The 26,010-nt window shown below is 40.4% G+C and overlaps 1 protein-coding gene across 1 annotated transcript in view; it reads left to right on the forward strand.

The window, feature by feature from the left end:
• LOC139129932 (uncharacterized) overlaps nt 1-26,010 on the forward strand; it is a 59,864-nt gene that overhangs the window by 9,822 nt on the left and 24,032 nt on the right. Inside the window, exons 13-29 of the mRNA XM_070695626.1 lie at nt 2,454-2,748; nt 3,631-3,704; nt 3,979-4,089; nt 5,231-5,528; nt 6,144-6,217; nt 6,549-6,656; nt 7,574-7,850; nt 14,149-14,219; nt 14,696-14,800; nt 15,348-15,376; nt 16,189-16,336; nt 17,568-17,684; nt 18,475-18,647; nt 19,274-19,415; nt 20,532-20,767; nt 21,532-21,630; nt 25,532-25,665. Of these exons, the coding sequence (XP_070551727.1) occupies nt 2,454-2,748; nt 3,631-3,704; nt 3,979-4,089; nt 5,231-5,528; nt 6,144-6,217; nt 6,549-6,656; nt 7,574-7,850; nt 14,149-14,219; nt 14,696-14,800; nt 15,348-15,376; nt 16,189-16,336; nt 17,568-17,684; nt 18,475-18,647; nt 19,274-19,415; nt 20,532-20,767; nt 21,532-21,630; nt 25,532-25,665 (2,491 nt within the window). The remainder of the gene's footprint in view (nt 1-2,453; nt 2,749-3,630; nt 3,705-3,978; nt 4,090-5,230; nt 5,529-6,143; nt 6,218-6,548; nt 6,657-7,573; nt 7,851-14,148; nt 14,220-14,695; nt 14,801-15,347; nt 15,377-16,188; nt 16,337-17,567; nt 17,685-18,474; nt 18,648-19,273; nt 19,416-20,531; nt 20,768-21,531; nt 21,631-25,531; nt 25,666-26,010) is intronic.

Genomic DNA, 26,010 nt, shown 5'->3' on the forward strand with positions numbered 1-26,010 from the left:
ATTATGGATAAGATCTAGTACTACCTTTGAAACCACGAGGATGTAAACTTTGTAAGATCTGGATTTTGGTTGGTGAATCAGGATTACTAGCGGTTGACAATATAGCCAAGACGGAGTCAGCTTGGACTCTCTGTTGTGCCGCGCAACAAAGTAAACGCATTCACTGACGTTTTTTCAGACAGAACACCCAAACTAAACGCCATCAAACAATCGCACAAATCAAACAAAATATTCAATTTGTATCCTTTTTGTAACAAATAATTACGTGTGCAGAATTTCTCTACAGACGGATTAATATTTTAATTGGAAACACACTGAAAACATTCATCATTCCAGCGAGATATATACTGCAGACTGTAAAATGAAATGACAGAAAAACCGCAACCGTCTTTCTAGGGTTACCTGGTTCGTTCTCAGGAAAAGGACCTATTTCCAAGGAAAAACTACATGGTCAAATAGCCAACTCTGCGATAAAAGCCGGGGCAAGATGGCGTAATTTCCATTACTGCGCGAAGGACAGCATATTGTTTATTGTCCTCAAACAAATGCCTGAATATCGGTCTTTTACATAGTGTCTTTAAGTGTCCGAAAACATACTCAGCTGCGTTGAAGTCAGGCGAGTAAGTTGGCGTGAAAATGTACTGTATTCCCATGTGATCTAAGCATTGTGCCAAAAGTTCAACTTCACGATTGTGATGAGTTGGACAATTGTCAACAATGACGACGTCGCCTACCATGAGCGAAGGAGTACCATCGTCCATTACCGAATTTGCTGCCTCGTTAAAGAATGCTTGAACGAATCAGTGTCAGACGCCCCATCCACTACGTTTGCATGACAAATGCCGACAAGTAGATTCAGCGTTACATTTTGCTGTTTAGCGTACCGCTGTATTTCAACACAGCGAGTGCCGATACTATAGCTGTATGTCCGTACAGCCTATTACAAACTCCCGGATAACTAAATCCTGATTCGTCAAAAAAGAGCGAGTAAGAGATGGCATTCAATTATTGAGTCGATGGTGAAAAAATACGATGCGTTCGAGAATAAAACAAAAAATACGGTCAATCCTGTACAGAAAGAGCTTGAACGGCGCGGTATCACGTTTTTCTGCGCCCGAATCTACATAACGCCCGATCGAGAAGGTGGTGTTAGCTTCAGCGAAAGTGGGATAGCGTCAACCGAGCAAACTCCGCAGCACGCAGCTCAATTTAGATTGCTGCCTTCGTATTGCCAGTACTACACACCTTATCCGTATTATGCGATGCCACCTTCATCACCGTACGCACAGTCACTCGTGAGCTATTCAGCTCTGGGACTATTCGCCCCATAGACGTGTGTACATAAGCGAGAAAAGCATATGTACACACGTCTATGGGGCGCATAGTCCAAGAGCGGAATAGATCACAGGGGACTGTGCCGTACGTCTATTATCAACGTCCAGGTGAAATTCCGACAACAGCGAGCACACCGTCAGCGACTGTGACTGTGACCGACTCCTCCACCCCTCTCCCGCTAAACACATCAGCGAATAGTATCCGTACCGATGAATGGTTTCCACCCATTCCCAAAGAACCTCCACCATCGTATCCACAAACACCTTGAATGACAAGGAACACGACTAGTATTGCCAGGCTTACGAACTTGTTGACATTTTCTTGCATGTTCTTGTTTTAAAATGTTAGTGTTTCCATAGACCCTATCCATGTTTAGGGTCAATTTTTCCCCAAAGACGGAGAGCCTTCGTTTCTGAGTTGGATAAAATCGTTGAAATATTGAAATTTAACTTTTTTCAGTAGTTTTTGTTCTAGACATGGATATATTTATCTAACACCCATGATGAAATCAGCACGTTCAAAACAGTCCTGGTAACGCCAGCACGCCTTTTCAATGAAAAAGATTTCATGATATTTGCTACATTGTCTGTATGTTTTGTCTGTAATAAACGTCAGTGGCTGCGTTTATTTTGTTGCGCGGCACGAGAGAGAGTCCACGCTGACTCCGTTTTGGCCGTAAGTATCATAGAATGTCAAAATGACGGTGCAGTTATAAAATAAAACAAGTCTTCCAAAGAAGCTGGTGAAGAATGCCCCATTTTGGCTTTAAATTTAAAAAAATGTAGACACGTGAGAACGTGTTTATCTATTCTTGTAATATATGGTGTGTATATTCACCATTTGCGATAATGAATAAAATGATTTTTGATAGTACACCAGAATATAAGTCAAAATTCTTAAAGCAGTGTATACCCATAATCAGACGAAAGGGCCGTATGGATGTCGAATGCAGTATTATTGAACGATGGATATGCTTTGTACAAAAATACAACGTATTCCATTGTCTAGGCCAGGATATAGAGAGTTTTAGTCATGCATATTCATAACCCAGATATTAATTCTTCATATTTCTACGTACGATTTCTTATTGAAAAAAAGAATTTTTCGTACAATTTTAGCACCTATCAGCGCCCTGGCTCTCTGGATGCCCGAGCCTCTTTTTGCCTGGAACGAGGCTAAAGAAAACTGCCAAATGTACGGCGGCAGGCTTCTGAACGTCAACAGCGAAAACGCTCAGACACGCGCCCGGGTGTACCTGGAGAGTGTGGGCGCAGACCCAGCATCGGGAGACGTCTTCATCGGTGTCCACAAAGTGAACAAAACGTGGGTTTACTACGAAACCAACAAACCGATACAGTACAGTGCTTGGGCGGATGGAGAGCCCGCTAGTGGCAAAAATTGTGCAGCCCTGAAGTAAGTTCTTGTTTTGTATACAGTTAGCTCAGCTGACATTAAGAAAGTCGCTAAATCGATCTAGTCACCGCTCAATTCATCTTTTCACACATTGATTGATACATAAATTGACCGTGACCAATCATTCAACCATCCAACTAACCAACTGGGCTTTCAACCAAGCAACTGTTCTACCAAAACTGTTCTACTGTATCTACCAAAATAACATCCAATAGAACCGCAAAACGTACGACAAACAACAAACATATTTTGTGTGGCAGGAGCACTTTGGTATTGCTTCGCTTCGCACAAAACGACTCGCCTCTCCGATCGAAATCTCCTGACAAAGTACTCATGAAATTAGCCACAATCAATGTATATCTGCTTTGATGAAACTAGTTCAATGATAGAAATCGAAAACAGACCATATGCTTGCAGGTGTTATGAATAATATATTATTTCAGTCTATGTGCGAGCGCCATTACAAAAACTATGTTTATAGGGCATGTGAATCCTGCTGAAGGATAACACAGCTTTATTGTGGCAATCTGTATAATATTTTCCAATCAACACTCCGTTATATGATGGTATCAAGAACATTGCTCTGGTTTAGGACTTTAATTCAAGGACAAAGACAACGAACAGACTGCAGAAAAATACGGTTGTTGGTAATGAACAAGCTTTAATGTCACCCATCCAACACAACGACAACTACGAGTATAATGATTTTGACTCAAATGAGGGGGCGCTGTCTATGTTTGAGATATTTGCATACGTTTTTATGTCACCCATCCAACACAACGACAACTACGAGTATAATGATATTTGACTCAAATGAGGGGGCGCTGTCTATGTTTGAGATATTTGCATACGTTTATAACGAGCCATCAACTTTTTCGACAGGACGACTAAAGAATACGGATGGGTCACCGAGGATTGTGCTAAAAATTGGGGCAACGCGCATGCGTGCGAATTTGGTGAGTATAACGAACGAGACTCAACATAGAGCGAGAAGTCGATGGACTCTCATAATTCCTTATACTGTTCACAGGTTGACTGGCATAACGGCGTTCTTTCACTCACTGTAAGTAGAGTATGAGAGGGCGCCTTTAATCCGTACAGCCAGTAAATTGTACTGGTGAATTTCAGTCTGTCACTAATTTAGGACTGTTCAGGTTTCGCTGTTGTCACTCACGTTAAAGTCTACCTTTCATTTGTGACATTGACGTGACACTTCTATTATTCTCGCAGACTGCTTTGAGGGCGCTCCTTGGTGTAAAAATGGCGACGTAGTCATGGACGACGAGAGTGGTACGTGCTTCTGTGAGTGCCACGCCGGCTGGCAAGGAACGTTTTGTCTTGGTATGTAACTCGAAGAATCCTGTATTTTTACAATCAATGGCGTGAAATCTTTTTGTCGCCTTAGGTTTGAGATTCTGAAAGGATCCTACATCACAAGACAATTTTAGACGATTACTGAGTAACAAACATTTATGTCAAACCTAGCCAAAGTTTCCCATTCTGTCTGTCTGTCCGTCTGTCTGTCCGTCTGTTTGTCTGTCTGGGAGGCTATTCTAGTACAAGACATGTAACATGTTACATTAGCAGTTCTTTAAGGGCCATTAGCTGTAACACGTTAGATGATTTTTTTCCACAAATTTCTTCTTTATATCCATTTCATATTATTGTTCTACACCCTAATACCAACAATTGCGTTTTTCAAATCGGTGCCTTTACGTGTAGAATGCACCAGTCTGTTATTGTTTACATTTTAATTATAACCCAGAATAACCCAGACCACGATTCACTTGTCAACAATAATATTGCAATATGGATGTACAGACTGAGTTGACAAGCTGAGTACCATGCATCTGAACGTGCTTTATGGAGAGAGTAGAACAAGAAACTGTAGTAACCATTGAGAAGTTAACAAAAGTATAGTGAATAAATTATCGATGAGTTAAGCTACTGTCTCTTTAAAGAATTATCTGTCGTTTGACGTCAACAGAGCCTGTGGCGGCACCTACCCTACGCTTTCTGTCTGTCTGTTTGTCTGTCTTGGAGGCTATTCTAGTACAAGACATGTAACATGTTACATTAGCAGTTCTTTAAGGGCCATTAGCTGTAACACGTTAGATGATTTTTTTCCACAAATTTGTTCTTTATATCCATTTCATATTATTGTTCTACACCCTAATACCAACAATTGCGTTTTTCAAATCGGTGCCTTTACGTGTAGAATGCACCAGTCTGTTATTGTTTCCATTTTAATTATAACCCAGAATAACCCAGACCACGATTCACTTGTCAACAATATATTGCAATATGGATGTACAGACTGAGTTGACAAGCTGAGTACCATGCATCTGAACGTACTTTATGGAGAGAGTAGAACAAGAAACTGTAGTAACCATTGAGAAGTTAACAAAAGTATAGTGAATAAATTATCGATGAGTTAGGCTACTGGCTCTTTAAAGAATTATCTGTCGTTTGACGTCAACAGAGCCTGTGGCGGCACCTACCCTTCGCTTTCGACTGTCAACCGACTCAGAAAACTACGCTACATCAAAGATCTCCTGCAGCGAATACGGTGGCAGACTTGCCCGGATGCTGTCCCCACAGATGCAGAAGAACGCAGAGACGTATCTGGGCACTACGTCAGAGACAGACGTTCTGTTCAGTCTGCAGAAAGTCAATGGCGTCTGGATGGTTGACGACAACACCCAGATGGGTGCATATACAGACTGGCAGAAGAACATTGGCACCTCTGCAAACATAGGGAGAGATTGCGCTTATATCAGGTACAGAGAGAGAGAGAGAGAGAGAGAGAGAGAGAGAGAGGAGAGAGAGAGAGAGAGAGAGGAGAGAGAGAGAGAGAGAGAGAGAGAGAGAGAGAGAGAGAGAGAGAGAGAGAGAGAGAGAGAGAGAGAGAGAGAGAGAGAGAGAGAGAGAGAGAGAGAGAGAGAGTTCAAAAGGACAGCACATTCATACATTTATAGACAGGTCTTTTGAACAAGTTAAACAAAGTTTGGCAAGTAATAAATTAATTTTAGCTACTTTAATGTACGATACAACTGGCATGCTAACATAGTTGGTCTAAATATTACATTTTTACAACAACATCACTGAATACAGTACAGATCACACGATGTATGACATGACACTATAGTCAGAGCGCGCAAAATATTTATCGGTCGCTGCGTACGGTTAACCTATTCCTTGCCATCTAATAGTGTGACCTCTCAGAGCCGCCATAGTGACCTCACTGAACCATTTTGATAGGTTGGCTCAGTGTAGCCATGATTACCATTGGACAGAAATAGACATCGCTTTCTCTGACAGGATCTTTAGCCAATGTGCGCGGGAAACGTGGGAAACGTCAACTGTTTCAATGTCATACATGATTCAATTTTCAGCCTAGTCTCTGGTGAATGGAATTGGTACATGGTGAGTTGTAAGTCTTCTGGTAGGAAACATCTGTGTGAGTTCGGTAAGCTACGATTTCCCTCTTCTTGCAAATCATACGTTCTTCTGAGGTACACATGCATTCGCGTGGTTGTTATCTGTCGCGTAAACGAATTGTAGAGGGCGCTGTGTATCAATATCAAATCTGATGGAGGGTCGATTTTCCATTGTTAATTTTTGAGAGCTATTCAATTCAAAAAGTAAAATTGCCCAATTGTAGTAGTTTATTATAATAATTTATGTATACATTGCGTTAGAATAAGAACAATTGCTTTTGCAAGGAATCTAACAGCTGCATAAAATATTTTTATGGGAAAGCCTGATTGTAGTGACGTTCCCAATATTTTCGTATTCAGATTGCGACCAGTCTGCCACGTGGTGCAAGAACGGGGTGATGGAGTCGGATCCGACGAATGGCTGTAAGTGCACCTGTGACGCGGGATGGACTGGGGAATTCTGTGAAGGTGAGTAGGCAGCGCAAGCGCAGTAACTGTTTCGTTGTAAAATACGGTTAACGCACACTCACAAAGTCGCGAACAATATTTTTACAAGGCTGAACATATGACACCTCCATGAGTCAGTTCGAAAGGTTTTAAGAAACAATAAGATTCCTAGAAGACAAGTGTGAAAAAACAATCTGCTAAGATCGTAAAAGAATGTCAAATATGGGAAAAAAGCTTTGAAACTATTCATAAAATGCTATAAAAGTGACATTCTTTGACTCAAGGACACGAAGTGGTCCACTCCTACATCATGAGCATTTGAAGCTAATTTTACTATATTCTTTCTATATTCTCTTCGCTCAATTTTGGAAACGTTTCATCGTAACAAGTCAGAGCTAGCTTAGCAGCTTTATATATTATTTCATCAGTCCACAATGTACCATATATTCCTAAATACAATTTAATTCGCTTAGCGCGATACCGCGATTCGAGAATAATTCACATATTATAGAACTTTTGCTGAATCTTTCCGCCCACGAACGTTAAACCTCTGCATTTCGAAATTATAAAAAGGACAGGAGCCACCGTGCAAAATGTGGTACCAGAGAAACGTATTGCCCGGTTTTCCCCAACATTTGGAATTCAAAATGGCCGCCAACCCTTCTTAGTTCTATGGTGAAAAATTGAATTTTCTGTGCCCACAAACGTAGCTGGTGAAGAGATTGCACTCATTGAGCTTGAAAGTTAGCCCCCACAAGAGGCCGGCAATGTACTGTGAACGTCTGAGAGTCCAAATATCTGCCACCACGGGGCGCATTCTACAAATGTTACAGCTTGCGGTATGCGCTGAGTCGTGGTGGCCCTGTGCACCTATTATTTCTATCGTCAATGACACACGAAAAGCGACGCATTACTTCTTTTTATCTATCCCTGTCAAGTTCGCAGTGATATCACCTACTGGCTAAATCCTATGGTTGTGAAAGGAATATACGCACAAGAAGAATGCCACGCCGTTGGCGGACGGCTGGCGATCAACAACAATCCGGGCACTCAGCGAGCCATCAAGGACTTTCTGGAGACACAAAACCCCTCTAACGCCAGGATCTATTTCGGAGTAAGGCGGGAAAATCTGGTGTGGGTAAACGATGACGGCCAACAAGTGTATTTCAATTGGCTGTGGGACGCCGAGATAAACGACACTTGTGCATCGATTAGGTGAGAAAATTTTGTATGAAATTAAATGGTATGAGAGTGTTTTACAAATCCATATGAGGGCTAAAGTGATCATATCACAATAAAAACATTGCTTGAACGATGTTGCAATCTTCCGCCATCTTCCTCCCTGCACAAGATTTAAAAATTCTGACCACGTATGAGAAAATGTGTGGGTATCTAAATGCAGTTTTCTTCATTGTGACTAGGATTATCATATGCCTTCCAACGGGATCTTTCCATGATTATTTCAGAAATGTCGTGTTCGTCGGGAAGGGCTCGATTTTTGTTGGGAATCACGTGTATGGTGTAGCTCCGCCCACCCTTTCCTTTACTAATTATGTAGATTATGCATTGGGCGTGTCATTAGTTAGTCGTGTCATTCATTGATTCTAATGATTATTCATACTACACTGTATATATGGACCTGTGATAGTAATAAAGGTCAAGATTTGAACTTGGTCATACTAAGACACAATACAAAGCTGTCTCCGGCCTATTCTGTCTCTCTCTAACCGAACCTATCCCCAAGTGTGTACCCCACATTTGTTGGTGCCGAGACCAGGATACGAAGATGTCCAACGCAGAGAGAGACAAACGTTGCAGAAGGGGCCACCGCTCGCAGATGACCAAACTTACCAAAAAGGCTGAAGAAATCGTCACCTCCAATACTCCACTACAACCCAGCAAGATCGATTCGCTGAAAGCTACCATTGCGAGTATGGCGACGAAAATCCAGAAGATCAAAGCCTTAGATGAACAAATCCTCAACGAGATCGAAAATGACGACGATTACAACAGAGAATTCGAAGAAGCAGACGACTACGTGATTAAAGTCAACGAGGACGTGGTGAGATTCGAGGGATTTCTACAACGCCTAGCAAATCCTTCAACCCCAGCCAACACCAGCAGTCCCACACCAGAGAGCACTCACGTAAGTCAACCCCCAGATTCCAGTCAACAAACGACAAGGAAAGTCAACTTGCCGAAGCTGACGCTGACTCCTTTCAGTGGTGACATTCTCACCTGGCAAAGTTTCAAAGATGGATTTGATGCTGCCGTCCACAACGATACAAGTTTAAGTGGTGTCCAAAAATTCCAATATTTGCGGGCACATCTCCGTGACGAAGCAGAACGAGCCATCCAAAGGTTACCACTGACCAACGACCACTACCTGCAAGCAGTCGACGTACTCACGAAAAGGTATGGTAAACCTCAGACTATAATCAACGCTTACATGAAGGCGTTATGGCAACTCGAGAAGCCAACCGGAACTCTGAACAGTTTAGTAACATTTCACGACAATATGGAAGGCTACATTCGCGGACTGAACGCACTCGGCAAATCAGATGACACTTTCGGAGATCTGCTGATTCCGATAATCCTAGAGAAATTGCCTGCGAACGTCCGAAAACAGATCTCCAGAGACAAGGGAGATGAAGCTTGGACATTAACAAGTCTAAGAGAATCAATTCAACGAGAAATAGAAGCCAACAGAGCAGGTGAGACTACTATTGACTTTGAACTCGATCTTACCGATCAACCACCTGCTACCGCCGCCTTTCTGACAACGACTCGTCAGAAAGCATCAAAACCACAGCACTGTGCGTTTTGTAAGAAGACAGGGCATAAACCTACAGATTGCACGGTTGTCACCGACAAGACAAAACGACTAGAGATCGTCAAACGAGACAAACTGTGCTTCAACTGCCTTAGTGGTACTCATCGCGTTTCAGACTGCAAATCGAGATTCAAGTGCCAGGTCTGCAAGCGCAAACACCACACAGCAATATGCACCGGAGAGACACCAAAACACCCAGCCGCAACGAGGGATGACGTTCGTACCTTGGTATCGTCCGATGTCAGCCGAAATTCATCGGTGCTACTGAAGACCGCCATCGCAGACATCAAGGCTAGAGGATCAACGATGTCTGAATCGGCAACGCTGCTCTTTGACGACGGATCGCAGAGAAGTTTCATCACTGAACGTACCGCCAGAGCAATCGGTATAGACTTTAATAACTGTGACTCTGAACTCATAAACGTCTCCACACTTGGAGCGAAATCCACTGGTTTACGATCAATGAAGATTGCAGAAATTACGGTAATTATACCTAATGGTTGTAATGTTAATATACGTGCTTTAATTGTACCTCAGATAACTACACCACTTAGAAACCATTTGAAGTCTAGTGCTAGTATTGTCAGATTATCATATTTGCGAGAGTTGGATTTAGCACACCCTGTATCTGATGCGTATGATTTCGAAGTTTCAATTTTGGTAGGAGCAGATTTCTATTATTCATTTGTTGGAGATCACGTTATCCGTGGACAGGGACCCACATTTGTTGGTGCCGAGACCAGGATTTTCGTCCAGAAATTGTGGAAAGCACAACTTCAGTGGGACGAACCGCTACAGAGCGATCTCCGAAACGAAGGGTTAAGATATGCCACGAATTACAAACAGTCTCCGAAATACAAATCCCACGTTACCCATTCAACTCAGATATCAATGAAAGCAAATTTGAATTACATGCGTTTTCTGACGCTAGCAAGAAGGCCTACGGCGCAGCAGTTTATTTACGCAATCCGCAGACGCGCGAAACTGCCCTTGTACTTTCCAAAAGTAGAGTAACTCCAGTCAAACCTTTGACAATACCACGCGCAGAACTCATGGGAGTTTTGTTAGGATCTCGTCTTCTGAAATTTGTTCACTCCAGTCTCAACGAACAAATTAGTATTGACAAGTGTTATTTGTGGTCTGATAGTCAGGCCGTCCTATACTGGTTGCAAAACAATAAGAAGTTGCCATGTTTCGTTAGCAATCGAATTACTGAAATCAAGGCCAATGAACTCATTGGCGAGTACAAATATTGTCCTACAGCTGATAATCCAGCCGATCTATTGTCTCGCGGCATTCTGACGTCACAACTAGCTGAAAGCACGCTATGGTGGCGTGGACCACAATGGCTAAAATTGGGAGATTGGCCAGTTTGCGAAGTCTTTGATAGTCAAGTGTTACACGTCACTGATGAAATTAACGCAGCAGAAGCTTGCAAAAGTACGCGTGAACAACCTGTTGCTACTCATGTCGGTATCTCCGAAATCATAGATTCTACTGACTATAGCTCCTTGACTAGACTATTACGCGTAAGTGCTTATGTTCTACGATTTGTGAACAATCTGAAGAGCGAGGAAAAGGACCGTAAACTTGATCCCTTGACCGCACAAGAAATCAACGCCGCTTAAAATTTACGAATCTGTGACACTCAAAGCCACGCTTTTTCAACTGAAATTCAGGCGCTGAACGATAAACAGAAATCAGCTGGCTCATTAACCCACCAACTTCGCTTCTTTATTGACAAAGAAGGCTTCGTTCGTGTTGGTGGTAGGCTCCACAATGCACCGTTAAGTTGGGAAACTAAATTTCCGCTTCTCCTTCCCCGAGAAAATCACTTCACAAAATTGATAGTGATCGCCGCTCATTGGCAAATAAAACACTCCGGATCACAGACAACAATCACACACATTCGGCAGAGATTTTGGATTCCACAAATTCGACCGTTTGTAAAATCAATATTGAGAAGATGCGTTGTCTGTCGGATAGTGTGCGGCAAATCCTACAGAAAACCAATCCCCGCACCCCTACAGAGTTGTAGATTGAGTGATGCTCCACCCTTTACTGTTACTGGCGTGGATTTTACTGGTGCAGTGTATGTCTCAGTAGGAAAGTCTGAGCAAAAAGCGTACATTTGTTTATTCACGTGTGCCGTTACTCGAGCCATACATTTAGAATTAGTCGCAAACCTCAGTAGCGAGACATTTTTACGAGCCTTCAGGAGGTTCGCCGCCAGACGCTCCCTGCCGCGCAAAATTATGTCGGATAACGGATCCACATATTTATCAGCCGCGACGGAAATAGAAAACATGATGAAATCAGTACCAGTACGGAACTATTTTGCAAACTGTCGCGTGGAATGGACTTTCATTCCAAAACGTGCGCCGTGGTTTGGTGGCTTTTGGGAACGACTTATCGGCTTGACTAAAACTGCCCTCAAAAAAGTTCTCGGTCGATCGTTCGTATCAGTCGATGAGTTACAAACAGTTCTTGCTGAAATTGAAGCTACGTTGAACGATCGTCCACTGACTTATCTTTCCAACGATCCCAACGATCTTTCACCCTTGACCCCTTCACACTTGTTGCATGGTCGTCTTATCACAACTTTGCCATATTACTCAATCGATGAAGATGAGCTAAATGACCCAACATTTGGTAGCCAAGAACGTCTCCAGAGGAGATCAGAGTATTTAGGCAAAATTCACACTCATTTCTGGAAAAGATGGTCTCAAGATTACCTCAACACATTGCGTGAAAGAGATCGAATTTCAGGGAAGGGAGCCATTCAGAATCAGATAAGGGTGGGTGATGTTGTTCTAGTGGAAGACAAATCTGTCCCACGGATAAGGTGGTCTCTTGCCATTGTTGAAAAACTTAACACAGGAAATGATGGTTTAGTGCGTTCCGCTTGCATCAGAACGCGTACCGGCAAAACTAGTAGACCTATCACTAAATTGTATCCATTAGAAGTTAATTCAGAAGTTGAAAATAATGAAACGTGCGCCGACGCTGCTGACGAAGGTGCACATACTACAAATAGTAGCGTGATTAGTTCACGACCAGTTCGTGAAGCGGCTATGAAAGCCCGTCAACGACTAAAGGAAATGTCATCAATTCTGTATTAGTAAGTTTTGTTTCAGACTCGCATTCACTATCTTCAGTGACTGCTTTGTAGTTTTAGAGTTTACTTTAGTTTGTGATATTTGTAACTTTGAACTAATTTCAGTTGTGATTTCATTTTGACGTTCGCTATGAACATCCGTTAGATTGTAACTTACAGTTATTTTTTGAATTAGAGATTAATGTAACGTTTACACAAAGTATTTCCGTCATCTTATTTGTAGTTTCTTTCTGTTAAAGCTTATAACGAACCTTTACTGTAAGAAGGATTTAATTAAGTATAGTTTATATAAGGATTTGCATTAGAGTTTTCTTTGAAGTTTGTATCACGCGCCACAAACAGAAGCAGATTGTGATTTAATCCGTACCAGGCGTACTTTCTTATCAAGCATGATTAGACACCAACCGCCATTGATCTTTCAGATTATTCTTTCCAATCTTACGCTTATCATAGACACTTTACTCTTGAGATTTATTTCGTGTTGTTTTTGCATTTTGAATTCAGTTGTGTAAGATTTTTGAAACTCTTTATCTTGCTGGCGGGAGGATGTTGGGAATCACGTGTATGGTGTAGCTCCGCCCACCCTTTCCTTTACTAATTATGTAGATTATGCATTGGGCGTGTCATTAGTTAGTCGTGTCATTCATTGATTCTAATGATTATTCATACTACACTGTATATATGGACCTGTGATAGTAATAAAGGTCAAGATTTGAACTTGGTCATACTAAGACACAATACAAAGCTGTCTCCGGCCTATTCTGTCTCTCTCTAACCGAACCTATCCCCAAGTGTGTACCCCACAATTTTCTCATCGCCGATAGTTTTACTCGATACGTTTATCATGTCTTGTTACGAGTGAATTTAGAGGTGAGAGCACGGTCCCTCTGACCGTGCGTGATGACAGTAACGCTGGCACAATATGTGAGGCCATACGAGCCTCGCAACTGAAAGTAATTTATTTGCTCAAATTTTCCTGAACAATGGTTGTTCTTTCCTATTTCACAATCAAGAATGAAAATAGAGGGCCACCGTGTAAAGTTTGGTGGTACAGAAACAAATTGCCTAACATTTACGGATATTTGAAATTCAACATGGCCGCCGCCATCCATATGTTTACCTTCAAGTTATATCAGCATGAGTTCGGGGTCATTTGTTTCTGTCTTTCCAATCTTTCCCCTTCTGTACTGGTCAACTGTTGGCGTTGAAAATCTTGAAGCTTGTGGAGCGAACATAATTCATATTCTTTTGAAAATTGAAAATTTAATTCTTTCTCAATAGAGGTAACACACAGGATGAAGTGGCTATTTTGAATATCAAACATCAGATAATTTTTCATGAAATTTGTTTCTCCTATCCCAACTTTGCAACATAACCCCTGATCCTTTTTTATTGTCATGATTTAAAATGTAATTGAGGAGAGTTTCGGCGAATGTTTAAAAACTTTTTGTTTTTAGGTACGCATTGCCTTAAAGTTGTCAGTCCGAATGTCTACTGCTGTGTGAGCATTTGACGTGCCATGTAGGGGCAAATTCTTGAACGTATACTCGTTTCCATTCCAGGGTCGATCGCCACTACAAATGGCACCCAAGACCCTGCAAAAATGCCAACAGTCTAAGCATCTGTGAATTCGGTACGTTTTTGGTCGAGTAACCATCAACCATTCAAAATATCTTACTAGTTAGCTGGAAATAGAACTGATCTGAATTTCTAAAATAGATGTTATTTGTACATGAGATCAAATTTGCATGGCGCATAACCTCTCCAACAATGCTATAACTTTCTTCTTGTTTCCGAAGTTCCCTTATACATCCTTTGGAGATATTTTTGGAAAACTGCGTTCAACTACAGATTTATAGAACCCTCGTGGTTGCAAGCAAGCATGTGCAATTTGAAATGCTTGCAAGAGTATTGTGTATTTCAACACATTTCATTGCCAGGAAGTGGAAAGCGTATAGCTTCCTTGAAAAAAAAAGACATTAACAAAAATATCATGTATAGTTTTTGGGATTGTTTGTTCAAATCATCAGGTAAAAAACCTCCGCCATATTGGGCAGTGACAATCATGACTTTGTTTGTAACCAGCTTTTTTATTCGTTTGCTGTACAGAATGCTTAACCAATACCGACTGGTGTGTGAACGGCGTGGTGACGACGTTCACAGTGGGATGTGAATGCACCTGCGACGCTGGCTGGACGGGGAAATTCTGTAACGGTGAGTTCAACAGTGGCAGCTTGTTTGCTCGACAGTTGCAGTTTAGTTGTAGAAGATAGCACGCGCCTCGAAAGCGAAAGACTTAACTTTGATTAAACTTTCGAATTCCTTATAACGAAACCGAACCATTCTCTTTTCAAATCAAGAATGAAAAAGTGGGGTTATCGTGCAAACTTTGGTAAAATGGAATCAAATTACCCTTTATTTACTGATATTTGGAAATCGTAATGGCCACCACCCCTGTGCAATCTTTCTACCGGGAAATTCAATTTTCGATTTTCACAAAAATAAGCTGTCGAAAACGTTATTTACTTTTTGAACTTCAAAATGACTCCCTGGTGGTAGACCAAAAACGTATCATTATAATAGTCTTTATAGTTACAATATTTGTCTCCGAGGTGTATGCAACCCTGATGTGAGATCATGTTTGTTTTGATACATGGTAGTTGCCTGCGCAACGCATGTTTTTTCTTTGATTGCATTTCCCAGTAGGCCTACATAGTAATGTGTCTTACATCTAATGAATGACATTGGTTCTCCATTTCAGTTGCTGCAAGAAAGAAACGTTCATTAGAGGTGAGTGGACATGGAGGGAGGGAAAAATGAAAGCTAACAGCCAATTATGAACGAAATATAATGGATCTCATGACACATTGTCTTCCTTACTGTTAAAACTAGAACCCTTGGTTTGCTTATGAGCAGTGGTTAAGGCCGCAGGTTATAAGGCCATGTTAAACTACATTACCGTTCAAGAATCTCCGATGGGATATGTATTTGTGTACTTGTTGTGAAAAGCACCATGAGACAAGAAGATTTGTTTGTCAATTGGAGGACCAAGACCTACCTTTGTACAGACATGAGGTGTACTGCCAGCAATGTTATGATTGAATTTATTAGATTATATCGTATCAGTATGTCAATTACGTCAATATGTCGTCCTGATTGGACGACAACTTATGACATTGACCTCATAGCTGAGCACTGAGCTTGAAATATGCATGGTGCCATGCCCTGGGGTCGCTGTTGTCTGCTCGTTTTTGCATTATCCCGTTAGTTCCACTGTGTCATTGCAGTGTGTTGTTCCCGTTCTTGTAATCGAATGTCATGTGCAGGGCATTGTATCTTGTAACTGACTTTTACTTTGTGGCGCTTATTTTCAGATTTTATTAACTCATCCTTTTACTGAGCTTTGCGTTTTGGATGCCGCGCGAATAAAATAATAAAAACAGAATAGGAATATTGTCATGACTCGCCTATGTGAAATATAAGAAAACTGTGGTTCTTTAGAATGAAAAATCACTAATAAAATATGAATAAAGTACTTGTATAGAGAAGACATTGATACGTTCAGAAAGCCATTGTCAAACTTAATTTTCGCAATTGTACAGGACCCCGTGGGCAACCCAGCACAAACCGGAAACTCTGGGAATGCTGGGAGCAGCAGCCCAGGAGGGACTGGCGGAAGTAGTGTGGACAGCGGCAACAATGCGGAGGAGGAAGGACAGTACTATTATGGCATTTACAGAAGCAAAGAAGGTGAGACAGATAGATCACAAAATTTGCTCAGATTCGCCAGAGTAGCTGTAAAACAGAACGGGACAAAGCACGTGATCATTATTAGAAATCAAAGAGTAAAAGGAAGGATCATCCAGTCCTCTGCGGCTGCTCGTGTGGGATCCATATGGCACAAGACCACTAATTAAATTCCCATAGGCCACCACAGTAGCGTTGAGCTCGATTTTCCTATTTTAAAACATTCAGCGGCACGAATCCTCTTAACAGGTGTTAGGTCAATGTCAGCTTGACTACTGATTAATTTTTCGTGTGGGCAAGTCCACGAAATTTTGAGATAGCGATGAAAATAGCGCCCTCAGTGGTGTTTTTGACAAATTTCAGGCTATTGTTATGATTTCTATTAGCCCCAGAACTCCTCATATTACCACCAAATGCTTCAGCCATTATGCACAACAGTCTGCATTTTGATTCAGGCAGAAAAATATCTTTACAAAAATTCTTGACGTTAAAGTTCAAACTAAACAAGCATCCATACAGATATCAAAACTTCAAGCTCTGCACGTTTTTTCTTCCGAACTATCTTCGTGGGTAACCAACCCGGAAGTGAATTAGTGGGCTTGTGCCATATAACTGGTTTGTTGCTGTGCACAACATATCCCAACATCCTTTGCGCAAATTCGAGCTTTTTAAAACGCCGCTGAAGAAGCTTCATAAAAACGAAGGGACGCAATCGAAGTTTATTTGGCAAAGTCTTGCAGTGATTGGAAAGCTACAAATCTGGTCAACTTTGAACATGCATCAAATGCTGAATTTGCTTCACATTTGCTGGAAATTCATCTTGGCGATGACGTCATTGTTCTTTCGTTAATATGCAAAAACCGATATTAGTCCGCAAATATAGATTGCATTTTTGTAGATTAACTCTTTTGAGAACGATGAAAATACAACTTAATAAGGGACTACTAATGTCAGAGTGAACACTGAAAGACATATTAACTGCTCAGACTACAAGCCGCAACAGCATTCAGGCATAGAACAATGACAGAATTTGTCCACATCTTAAGAAGCAGTGTCCGACGTTACGCGCAAGCAGCTATATTTAGTAACAGAAGTGTAACCATGAACAGCGACATTGTCCCATTCCTAAAATCGCTTGGCTCACGGCGCTACCTCCAGCGTTGCATCCACTTTGACGTAACCCATCACGGTATCTCTCTGTTTTGTCCTCTGTCTGTTATATTTTGTCGTCCAGCCCACAAGTACGACTACGTGTACCCCGAATGCGAGACATATGACTCAGGGATTCATAAGAACTGTCTCATGAAGGCCTTCGGTTGTGAATTTTACTTCAACCTGACTGAAAACATAGGTAAGTGTTATTTACCCGACGTTCTGCGAGCAGCGGGCTTTAGTGTTCTTCCGGAATCATTGATCATTTGATCAAGAAAACGCTTTTAGTATTTTATTCTGGCCAGTCACCATCTATATATTGTAAAACGACCACTGTCCGAAAATCTTAAATTTCAGTCGATGGATGCATTTATGGTTTAATCATTAAAGGTATACAGTCACCTGTTATTTAAATATGCCCATATATAGTCAAAGGGGCGTTCTTGGTATTCAAAATGCCCATGTGAGGGCGCTGTTTTTAAAAAGCGGCCACCCGCTTAAAATCTGTGATTGATTAGATTTTCACTTTCCATGGTACTGTGGCGAAATTGGAACAGGTGACAGTATACCTTTAAAGGGCAGTAATGCTAACTTTTGATGATTTTTTTTTACAGTTTGTTTTTCATGTCTACCATGATTTCTTGTCAAAGCATGCTGAGATACACAGAATTAAGCTCGTCAACTCAGCTTGTACTTGTGTAAACGGCGTTGTTATTGTTGACATGTGAATTTAAGTCCGGACTAGAATTCAAGTGTTAATAGTAAAAGCACATATAGATGCCATGTTGACAGGCTAAATAGTGGGTGTTTCCACATAAGAATTTTCAATAGACACACAACATAAAATAATAAAAAATATCAAAAGTTAGCATGACCGGCCCTTTAAACGTATAAAATCTGTTTCATGTAAGTAGTATAACTAAATACAACTATGCATTAGGCAACATTTTTTGTGTATATTCATACTAACCACGCCTACAATTCTGCAGAATTAATAGCGCCGACTGCCAAGATAATCCACTTCAAATCTGACCACATTCACACCTCGGAGTTCATCAAGCCTAGGAGCTGTCATTTCATGGGACCCGTCACCAGACGCTGCGGCATAGCCCAGGTGAAGGTGTCGCATGGATGCGCTGCAGTCAGTCCCTGTGGGACTATGGTATGTGAACTTGACGCTCGTTGCATTGCCGGTTCCCGTATGCTGTCAATCATCTAACAAGTTAACGTCCAACCGACTATACCATCTACAAACCAACCTACCAACCACTTATTCGGTCAATCAGATGATCAACCAACCACCCATCAATCCATCCATAACAGCTATCCATCCATCCATCCCTCCATCCATCCGTCCATCCATCCATCCATCCAGCTATCCATCCATCCATCCCTCCATCCATCCGTCCATCCGTCCATCCATAAATATAATGTAACATACCTTCTTATCACCAATGGCAACAAATGTGCATTAATGTTGTTTACTTCTGGGCGAAAATAAAAAGGCGCCATGCTTTGAATTTGTTTATGAATGCGTTTAGGAGGCGAGGTAGACATCGTAGTGATCGTTGTTGTTCGACTTGTAACAACTTGAAGGCTTCTTTAAAATAATGGCATGGTGATAACGATGAGGGCAGTATCGATAATGATTATGGGATGTGTAACATTAATAATCGACTGTACATTTTAGAAATGATTCTCATACATTATCAAAGTGTCTCTCTCTCTCTCTCTCTCTCTCTCTCTCTCTCTCTCTCTCTCTCACACTCACACACACACCCATCTCAGGGAGGAACGCTCTTCTTCAAAGATATGCGATACAACATACTTCCGGTGGAGAGCAACTCCAGGGAGTTCAGAGGAACGTACATGCTGGTGGAGAATCCGGAGGAAGACAACCCGCTCTTAATCGACATCTTCCGTTCTGAAGGTGAGGACAATGAACATTGCAATGCCAGTCGTACATGACTGAAAGATGAAATGCGCGCAGATGACTGGAGCTCAGAAGCAGTCGTTGGAATCTCTTCTCTTGGAAGTCTAAGCAGTCAGGGCGCTTCAGAAAAGACTTTCACCTCAGCTGACTTACCAAACCTTGGTCCACAATTTTTCTACAAATCATAATACATGTCGCACTCAAAACATATTGTTTTCAATATTAAGTGACTATAGGCGTGAATTTTATCTTTTATGCCACAACCTGCATATCATGAACGTATGATTAATTAACTTTGGGACTCACCGCTGAATTTGGTACAGGTACAGGGTACCTTGGACTATTCAAACTACAAATATCAAACTCGGATTTTCCGTTATTTCGGTGGGGGAATCTACATTTTTGTCAAAATACTTGAGTCAAATTTCTGCATTTTCTACGAAATGAAAGTTCAAAAGTGTCTATTTCTAGTCGATATGGTTAAGCCTATATCCTATTAACATTGTCTGGTCATAATTTTTATGGGGCGTAAAGGCAGGGCAAAACCACTGTGGACACATGTGTATCCTTCCCAGGCAGCGCTTTTTCCACAGTAAGTGATCACGTTCAGGAAAGTTTCGGCAGCGTCGTGGACCTCTTTGAGAGCATAACGACCATGTCAGATATAAATATATATATCTCGTTAATTCGTAGAATAAACATTGGCCATCACAAACTATTAAGAGTCCACTTTCACTGTAAAGATCTGATAAATGTGCCTTGTTCCTTATAAGCAAATTTTGATTACGACGTTCGTCCTTGTCAGCCATATTTACCGCACTTAACCCTTTGAGTGCCAAAGTCAACTTTTGTTGCCTTTCAGAATATAACATAGCCAGCAACTTTTTTTAGATTTAGACAATTTTTTCAGATTTTCTTTGGAAATTTTGGTCAAAAACTGTGGTCATTGAAACGTTATGTGCATTTGGTCCAGAAAAAATTACAGAAAAATACATAAAAATTGGTAAAATGTTAAGCTAAAATTTGATGGGAAAAATTACAGCACTCAAAGGGTTAAGTGTACACATGTAGTCTTACACGTTCAGGACTATCAACAATTTTCTTGGCGTTCAGATCTGCAAGAAGCGGGACCCCCTACCCGTCCACATCACCCCCCACTCTCCACTACCCATCTCAGCAAGCAGTTCACAAAGCCCAGGTTGCAGCGGCGACAGGTGTTGCGCAAGAAGAAGCCGGAAGTGGACGGAAGGCGAACGGTGCACCTCGAAATGATGCTGACGGTCAATTATGACGTCTACAAGGAATACGGCGACGAGTCGGCCATGTTTGCGCTGACTTTAATTAATAACGTAAGCAGGACACCCACTTCTTATTGCGTTCAAAAGTTTCCCGTGGATTTCAGGTTATGCACATACATTACTTTTAACTGGCCTAGTGAATTAATCACGTACGAACATTGTTTTATCAACACTCCATCAACGGTTTCTACATAGAGTCAGTATAACTTTAAGATTGATCCAACCGATTTTGATTGGGGCTCCAAATAATTTCTTTACGGGAGGGAAGAGGGTGTGCCGCCCGAATGAATGTCGGTGTATGCGTATTTGTCGCTCTAGCTCGGTCAGTCAAAGTCACTCTGGGGGATGTTTATACTCGTTCTAGTCGGTCGGATTAAGAGAGATTGCGCCTCGTGGACAGATAATCGGACTCTCAAACATTCAAAATTGTTTTCTGATCATACACTTGTTGGGGCTTGTTTAAAGTTCCTGGTGTAAGAAAAAATCACCTATTAGTTTTTTCAAAAGTCGATAAATTATATTTTTCTCCATTGAGTTAATACAGGGAGGGTGGCCATTTTAAATTTTAAATATTGGTCAATCTTAGGTAATCTGTTTCTCTATTACGAAACTTTGCACGGTGACCCCCCTGATTTTTATTCTTGATTTTGAAAAAGAATGGTTGAAAGGTTCCTTGAGGCAAGTTTGAGAATAAGTTTGAGTCTTTCGCTTTCGAGGCGCATACTACCTTAAATAGAAGCAGGTGTTATGCAAGTCGCCGGTGCGTACAGTTGCCCAGAAAATGATTGACACTGGATTCATTTGGTTCTCTGCAGGTGCAAGCCATTTACCGGCACGAATCGCTCTATGAATACGGCATACACGTCATTCTGCACGTCATGAACGTACAAATCCTGGAAGAACCTATCTTGGAGGTAAGATCTCGTCGTCTCGCTGGGCGCTTGCCTTGCCTCGTGAATGATCAAGCCTGTTGCTGGTCTGTATTACATGGACCGAAGGTTTTCCGCAATTCTGCTATGCGACAGCATTTTTAGCTCACGTGTTCACACACGTGGGCTAATGTCGCATCGATATCGATGTCTGTCTGTCTGTGTCTGTCTGTCCGTCTGTCTGTGCGCTTGATATCCCCAAAACGGCTTAGTTGATGAAAAGTTGATGAAACTTGCTACATATATTGAAGATGCTATGATGAAACATTATTGAAAATCATTAAGCATTTTTACTTCAGCCAATTCCTTATTTGCATATTTAATGAACTTTCTTAATTCGGGATATTTATCTGAATTGACTAGACCAAAGTTGACGCAGTTTGCTATATAAATTAAAGATACTATAATACAACATTATTGAAAGTCATTAAGCACTTTTTTCAGCCAATTCCCAATTTGCATTTTCAATGATCTTTTCTAATTACGGATATATACTGGGATTTACTTGATCAAAGTTGGTAAAACATGCTATGTACATTGATGATTATACCAGGTTAAAACAAAATTGAAAATCATTTCACATTTTCATTTCAACTAATTTATAATTTGCATATCTAATGAGCTTTCACAGTTTGGCATATATGGCTTGAAAGACTTGGCCAAAGGTAATTAAACTTGCTATATAAAGTGATGATACAATGACAGCAGTCAAAGAAATTTAATATTTCTATTTCAGCTAATTACATACTTCATGGCCTTTTAGAATTAATCTGCGGTGAATATTGATTGTTGTGTTGATCATTATACTTTCAATGAAGTTGCAAACGTGTGGCAAAGGTTCAAATTTACACATAACTGCAATATATATATGATACACGTGAGCATTTCAGTCACATCTGGTGTTATTTAGTTTTCGGGATGAAATTGTTCCCGGACATCTGTTAGGATAAATTGCGTACCCTCTTTCAGGGTTGCAGGAAAATCATAACAAACAACAGTAGACTTTCTCGTATTAATGCGAACATTGTCTTCGGCACTGATCCTTTTCAACAGGAACGTTTGCTTGTTTCAAACGTAATATTTTGCTCCAAGTTTGAAAAACGTCTGCCTGAACATACTGAAAGGTCAATTATTACATGCTTCGCGTATCGAACGTCGCGCGCTCCATAGGATTCAATGGTAACCCGTCGATGACGTCGCGGGCCACATAGTCATCATTGGACTGAAAGTGAACGGAGCTATTTTCAATTGACAACTTTTTGATACAAACATATGGAAATTGCATGTTTTTATTATTATTATTATTATAGACTTTATTTCGGACTCATTGTCCATATAACAACAAAAGAAAATCTGGTGATAAATATACACAGCTTGGTTAAGTTATACAAAAGAAGCTTGTTCCATAACTTTATCATTTCGGAGTTTAAATATAATGAGTCATACACACATCGTACAATATCATTACTGCTTCTCAGAAGTCTTGCTTTAGACCATAAATTTGCCTTCTTAGCAAGGCATCAAAGTTATTGATTCTGTTAGATATAAACATAGCGCTTGCACTACTACGTTATCATAACCCAATAAAAGACGAGCAGCATTATTGTAAGCAACTTTCAATTTCCTCATAATATTAACAGAATATTTCATCCAAATTGGACCGCCATACAATTGATAACAATATGTTTTGAAAAGAACACTCTTGACTTCAAAAGTACATCGAGAAAATTTCTCTATAAGCATATTAGCTGATATATAAAAGCATCTCATCTGTCGCTCGATATCGTCATCATCACGAAAGTGATCGTTGAGAACAAAACCAAATGTGTCTTCTTTGTGACAAATACTAATTTAACTCTATTGAGATACACAGAAGGAATGTGACGAATCATAGATGAATCGCATCTCACACACATACATTTGGTCTTTTTGTTATTAAACAAAATATCATGAGTATCACCATAGTCACTACAAATATTGACCAACTTCTGAGTTCCCTTGACAGAAGGACTAATCAGACAAATACCATCAACATACATTAAATGATTGACGAAAAGTCCTCCAATGTTACAACCTGTTTTGGAATTAGACAGCATAAAGCTCAAATTATCAATATAGATATTAAAAAGCTTTGGTGACAAGATCCCACCTTGCTTTACACCATTGGAGACAGTAAAACCACTGGAGGTACATGCACCCCAGCGAATAAAAGTCTGTTGAGTTCGATACCATCTCAGGAGAAATCTGACAAAATACACTGGTACTTTGCGATCAATCAACTTTTTGAAGAGAACCCAGTGGTTGACTCTGTCAAATGCCTTGGAGGCGTCCATGAAAGTGACAATGACATTACTACCATGCTTTCTATAGTAATTGATTACTTCTTTAAGTACAAAGACACACATATCGGTCGAGTGACCAGATTTGAAACCAAACTGGTAATGTGACGTTTCAAGATAACATTCAATATTTCTAAGTAAAATTAATTCCATAAGCTTAGAAGCAACTGTCGAAACTGCAATCGGACGATAGTTACTTTTGTCATTGATATTGTTGTTTTTGTCCTTTATGATGGGAACTAAAACAGTATCGGATAGGCGACTAGGGCAAACATTATGCACAAACATCGCCGTAAAACACATACTGAGTAAAATGGAAACTTTACTGCTAGCATACATAAAATGCTCAGCTGAGAGATAGTCAGGGCCACAGATTTACCAGCCTGTAGTTTCACTATGGCATCACTAATGTCACTGGGGTAAACAATGAAATCATTTTCGAGAGTACACTTTTCAACAGCATCTAACACAAACTTCTGGTCATGTGTCGTATTCACTGAGTTGTAAACGCCATAGTAATGGTTACGCCACATATCAGCAATATTAGCTTCGCCAGTACAGCCACCCACATTGTTTGGCCTGGACGAACACTTTTTACTATTAATGGAGTGCCAAAATTTTTTGTGATTTCCACCAAAAAGATTTTTGGCCATAGCATCTGCTTTCATTTGCTCTTCATTAGCTCGACACGCCCGTAACGCATACTTAAAGCGAGCATGAGTACAACGTTTAAAATCATACAGTGGACCATGCTTGGGTTTACCAGACTCACGCCATAATTTAAATGCGTCACGGGCAATTTCATGAATCTCTTTTAGATGGTCATTCCAACCAACAACTGCACATCCTTTACTATTTTCTGTACTTGAGCTTATTCGAGTGCCAGCAAAATGTAAACTATTAATGATATTGTCATAAAAATCAGAAATACTGTCAGCATGATTCTTGTCTTTACAGTGAGTATCTTTACAGCATAGTGAATCAGTACAGTAGGAATATTAATATCAGCAAGAAGTCTGTCTAAGACAGCAGTGTACAAGTCACGTTGTTTGATGCTGACCTTAGTTTTGCATCGGAAATCCGGATTTTTGAAAAGAAAATTTAGCAAAAAAAGAAAATGATAAACCGCATAACAGTGATTTAAATATATCAATGCGCCGCTGGATGATGAAAATCGTTCCATTTTAACGGATTTTCGTCTAAGATGGAAATAAAGCTTTGATTATCATTTGCAAATAAATCTAAATATTTAGATTGAAAACTCTGTAAGATAGGCATGTAATAAAAACATTATAGCCCAAACAAGGGACTATGTACCCTCAGGGCAGGAGACAATTTGCCCTCCTTACGACGGCCAAATGGTCACCTACCCTCGTGCACATAGTCCCATGTTTGGCTGTAATATATATTAAAACTTACATGCTATTGCATGAAGTTATTTTTTCTTAGTTTTGAAGTCTCTCCAATTTCTCGTTGATTGATTATTGGAGTGTTTACCGAAAGCAATGATGTTGTTCTATTATCAATGTCTATACCGTGCTAACCAGGATGCCTATAATGTTCAGAGATGGGCAGATATCAGCGACTTATACATGGCTTACAAATGCAACTGGGAACCCACTTTTTGGATCGAAAACGACGAACATCCCTACCACTATGATGTTGCAATACTCCTAGCTGGGTAGGTATGGTAGGTTGTTAGTGTACTCCTGTGCCAATGTCTGTATGTATGTATGTATGTATGTATGTATGTATGTATGTATGTATGTATGTATGTATGTATGTCTGTATGTCTGTATGTCTGTATGTATGTATGTATGTATGTATGTATGTATGTATGTATGTATGTATGTATGTATGTATGTATGTATGTATGTATGTATGTATGTATGTATGTATGTATGTATGTATGTATGTATGTATGTATGTATGTATGTATGTATGTATGTATGTATGTATGTATGTATGTATGTATGTATGTATGTATATATCTATGTATGTATGTTTGGGTGTGCATTTACATTCA

Source organism: Ptychodera flava, chromosome 3 (genome assembly GCF_041260155.1).
Source record: "Ptychodera flava strain L36383 chromosome 3, AS_Pfla_20210202, whole genome shotgun sequence".
Lineage (NCBI taxonomy): Eukaryota > Metazoa > Hemichordata > Enteropneusta > Ptychoderidae > Ptychodera > Ptychodera flava.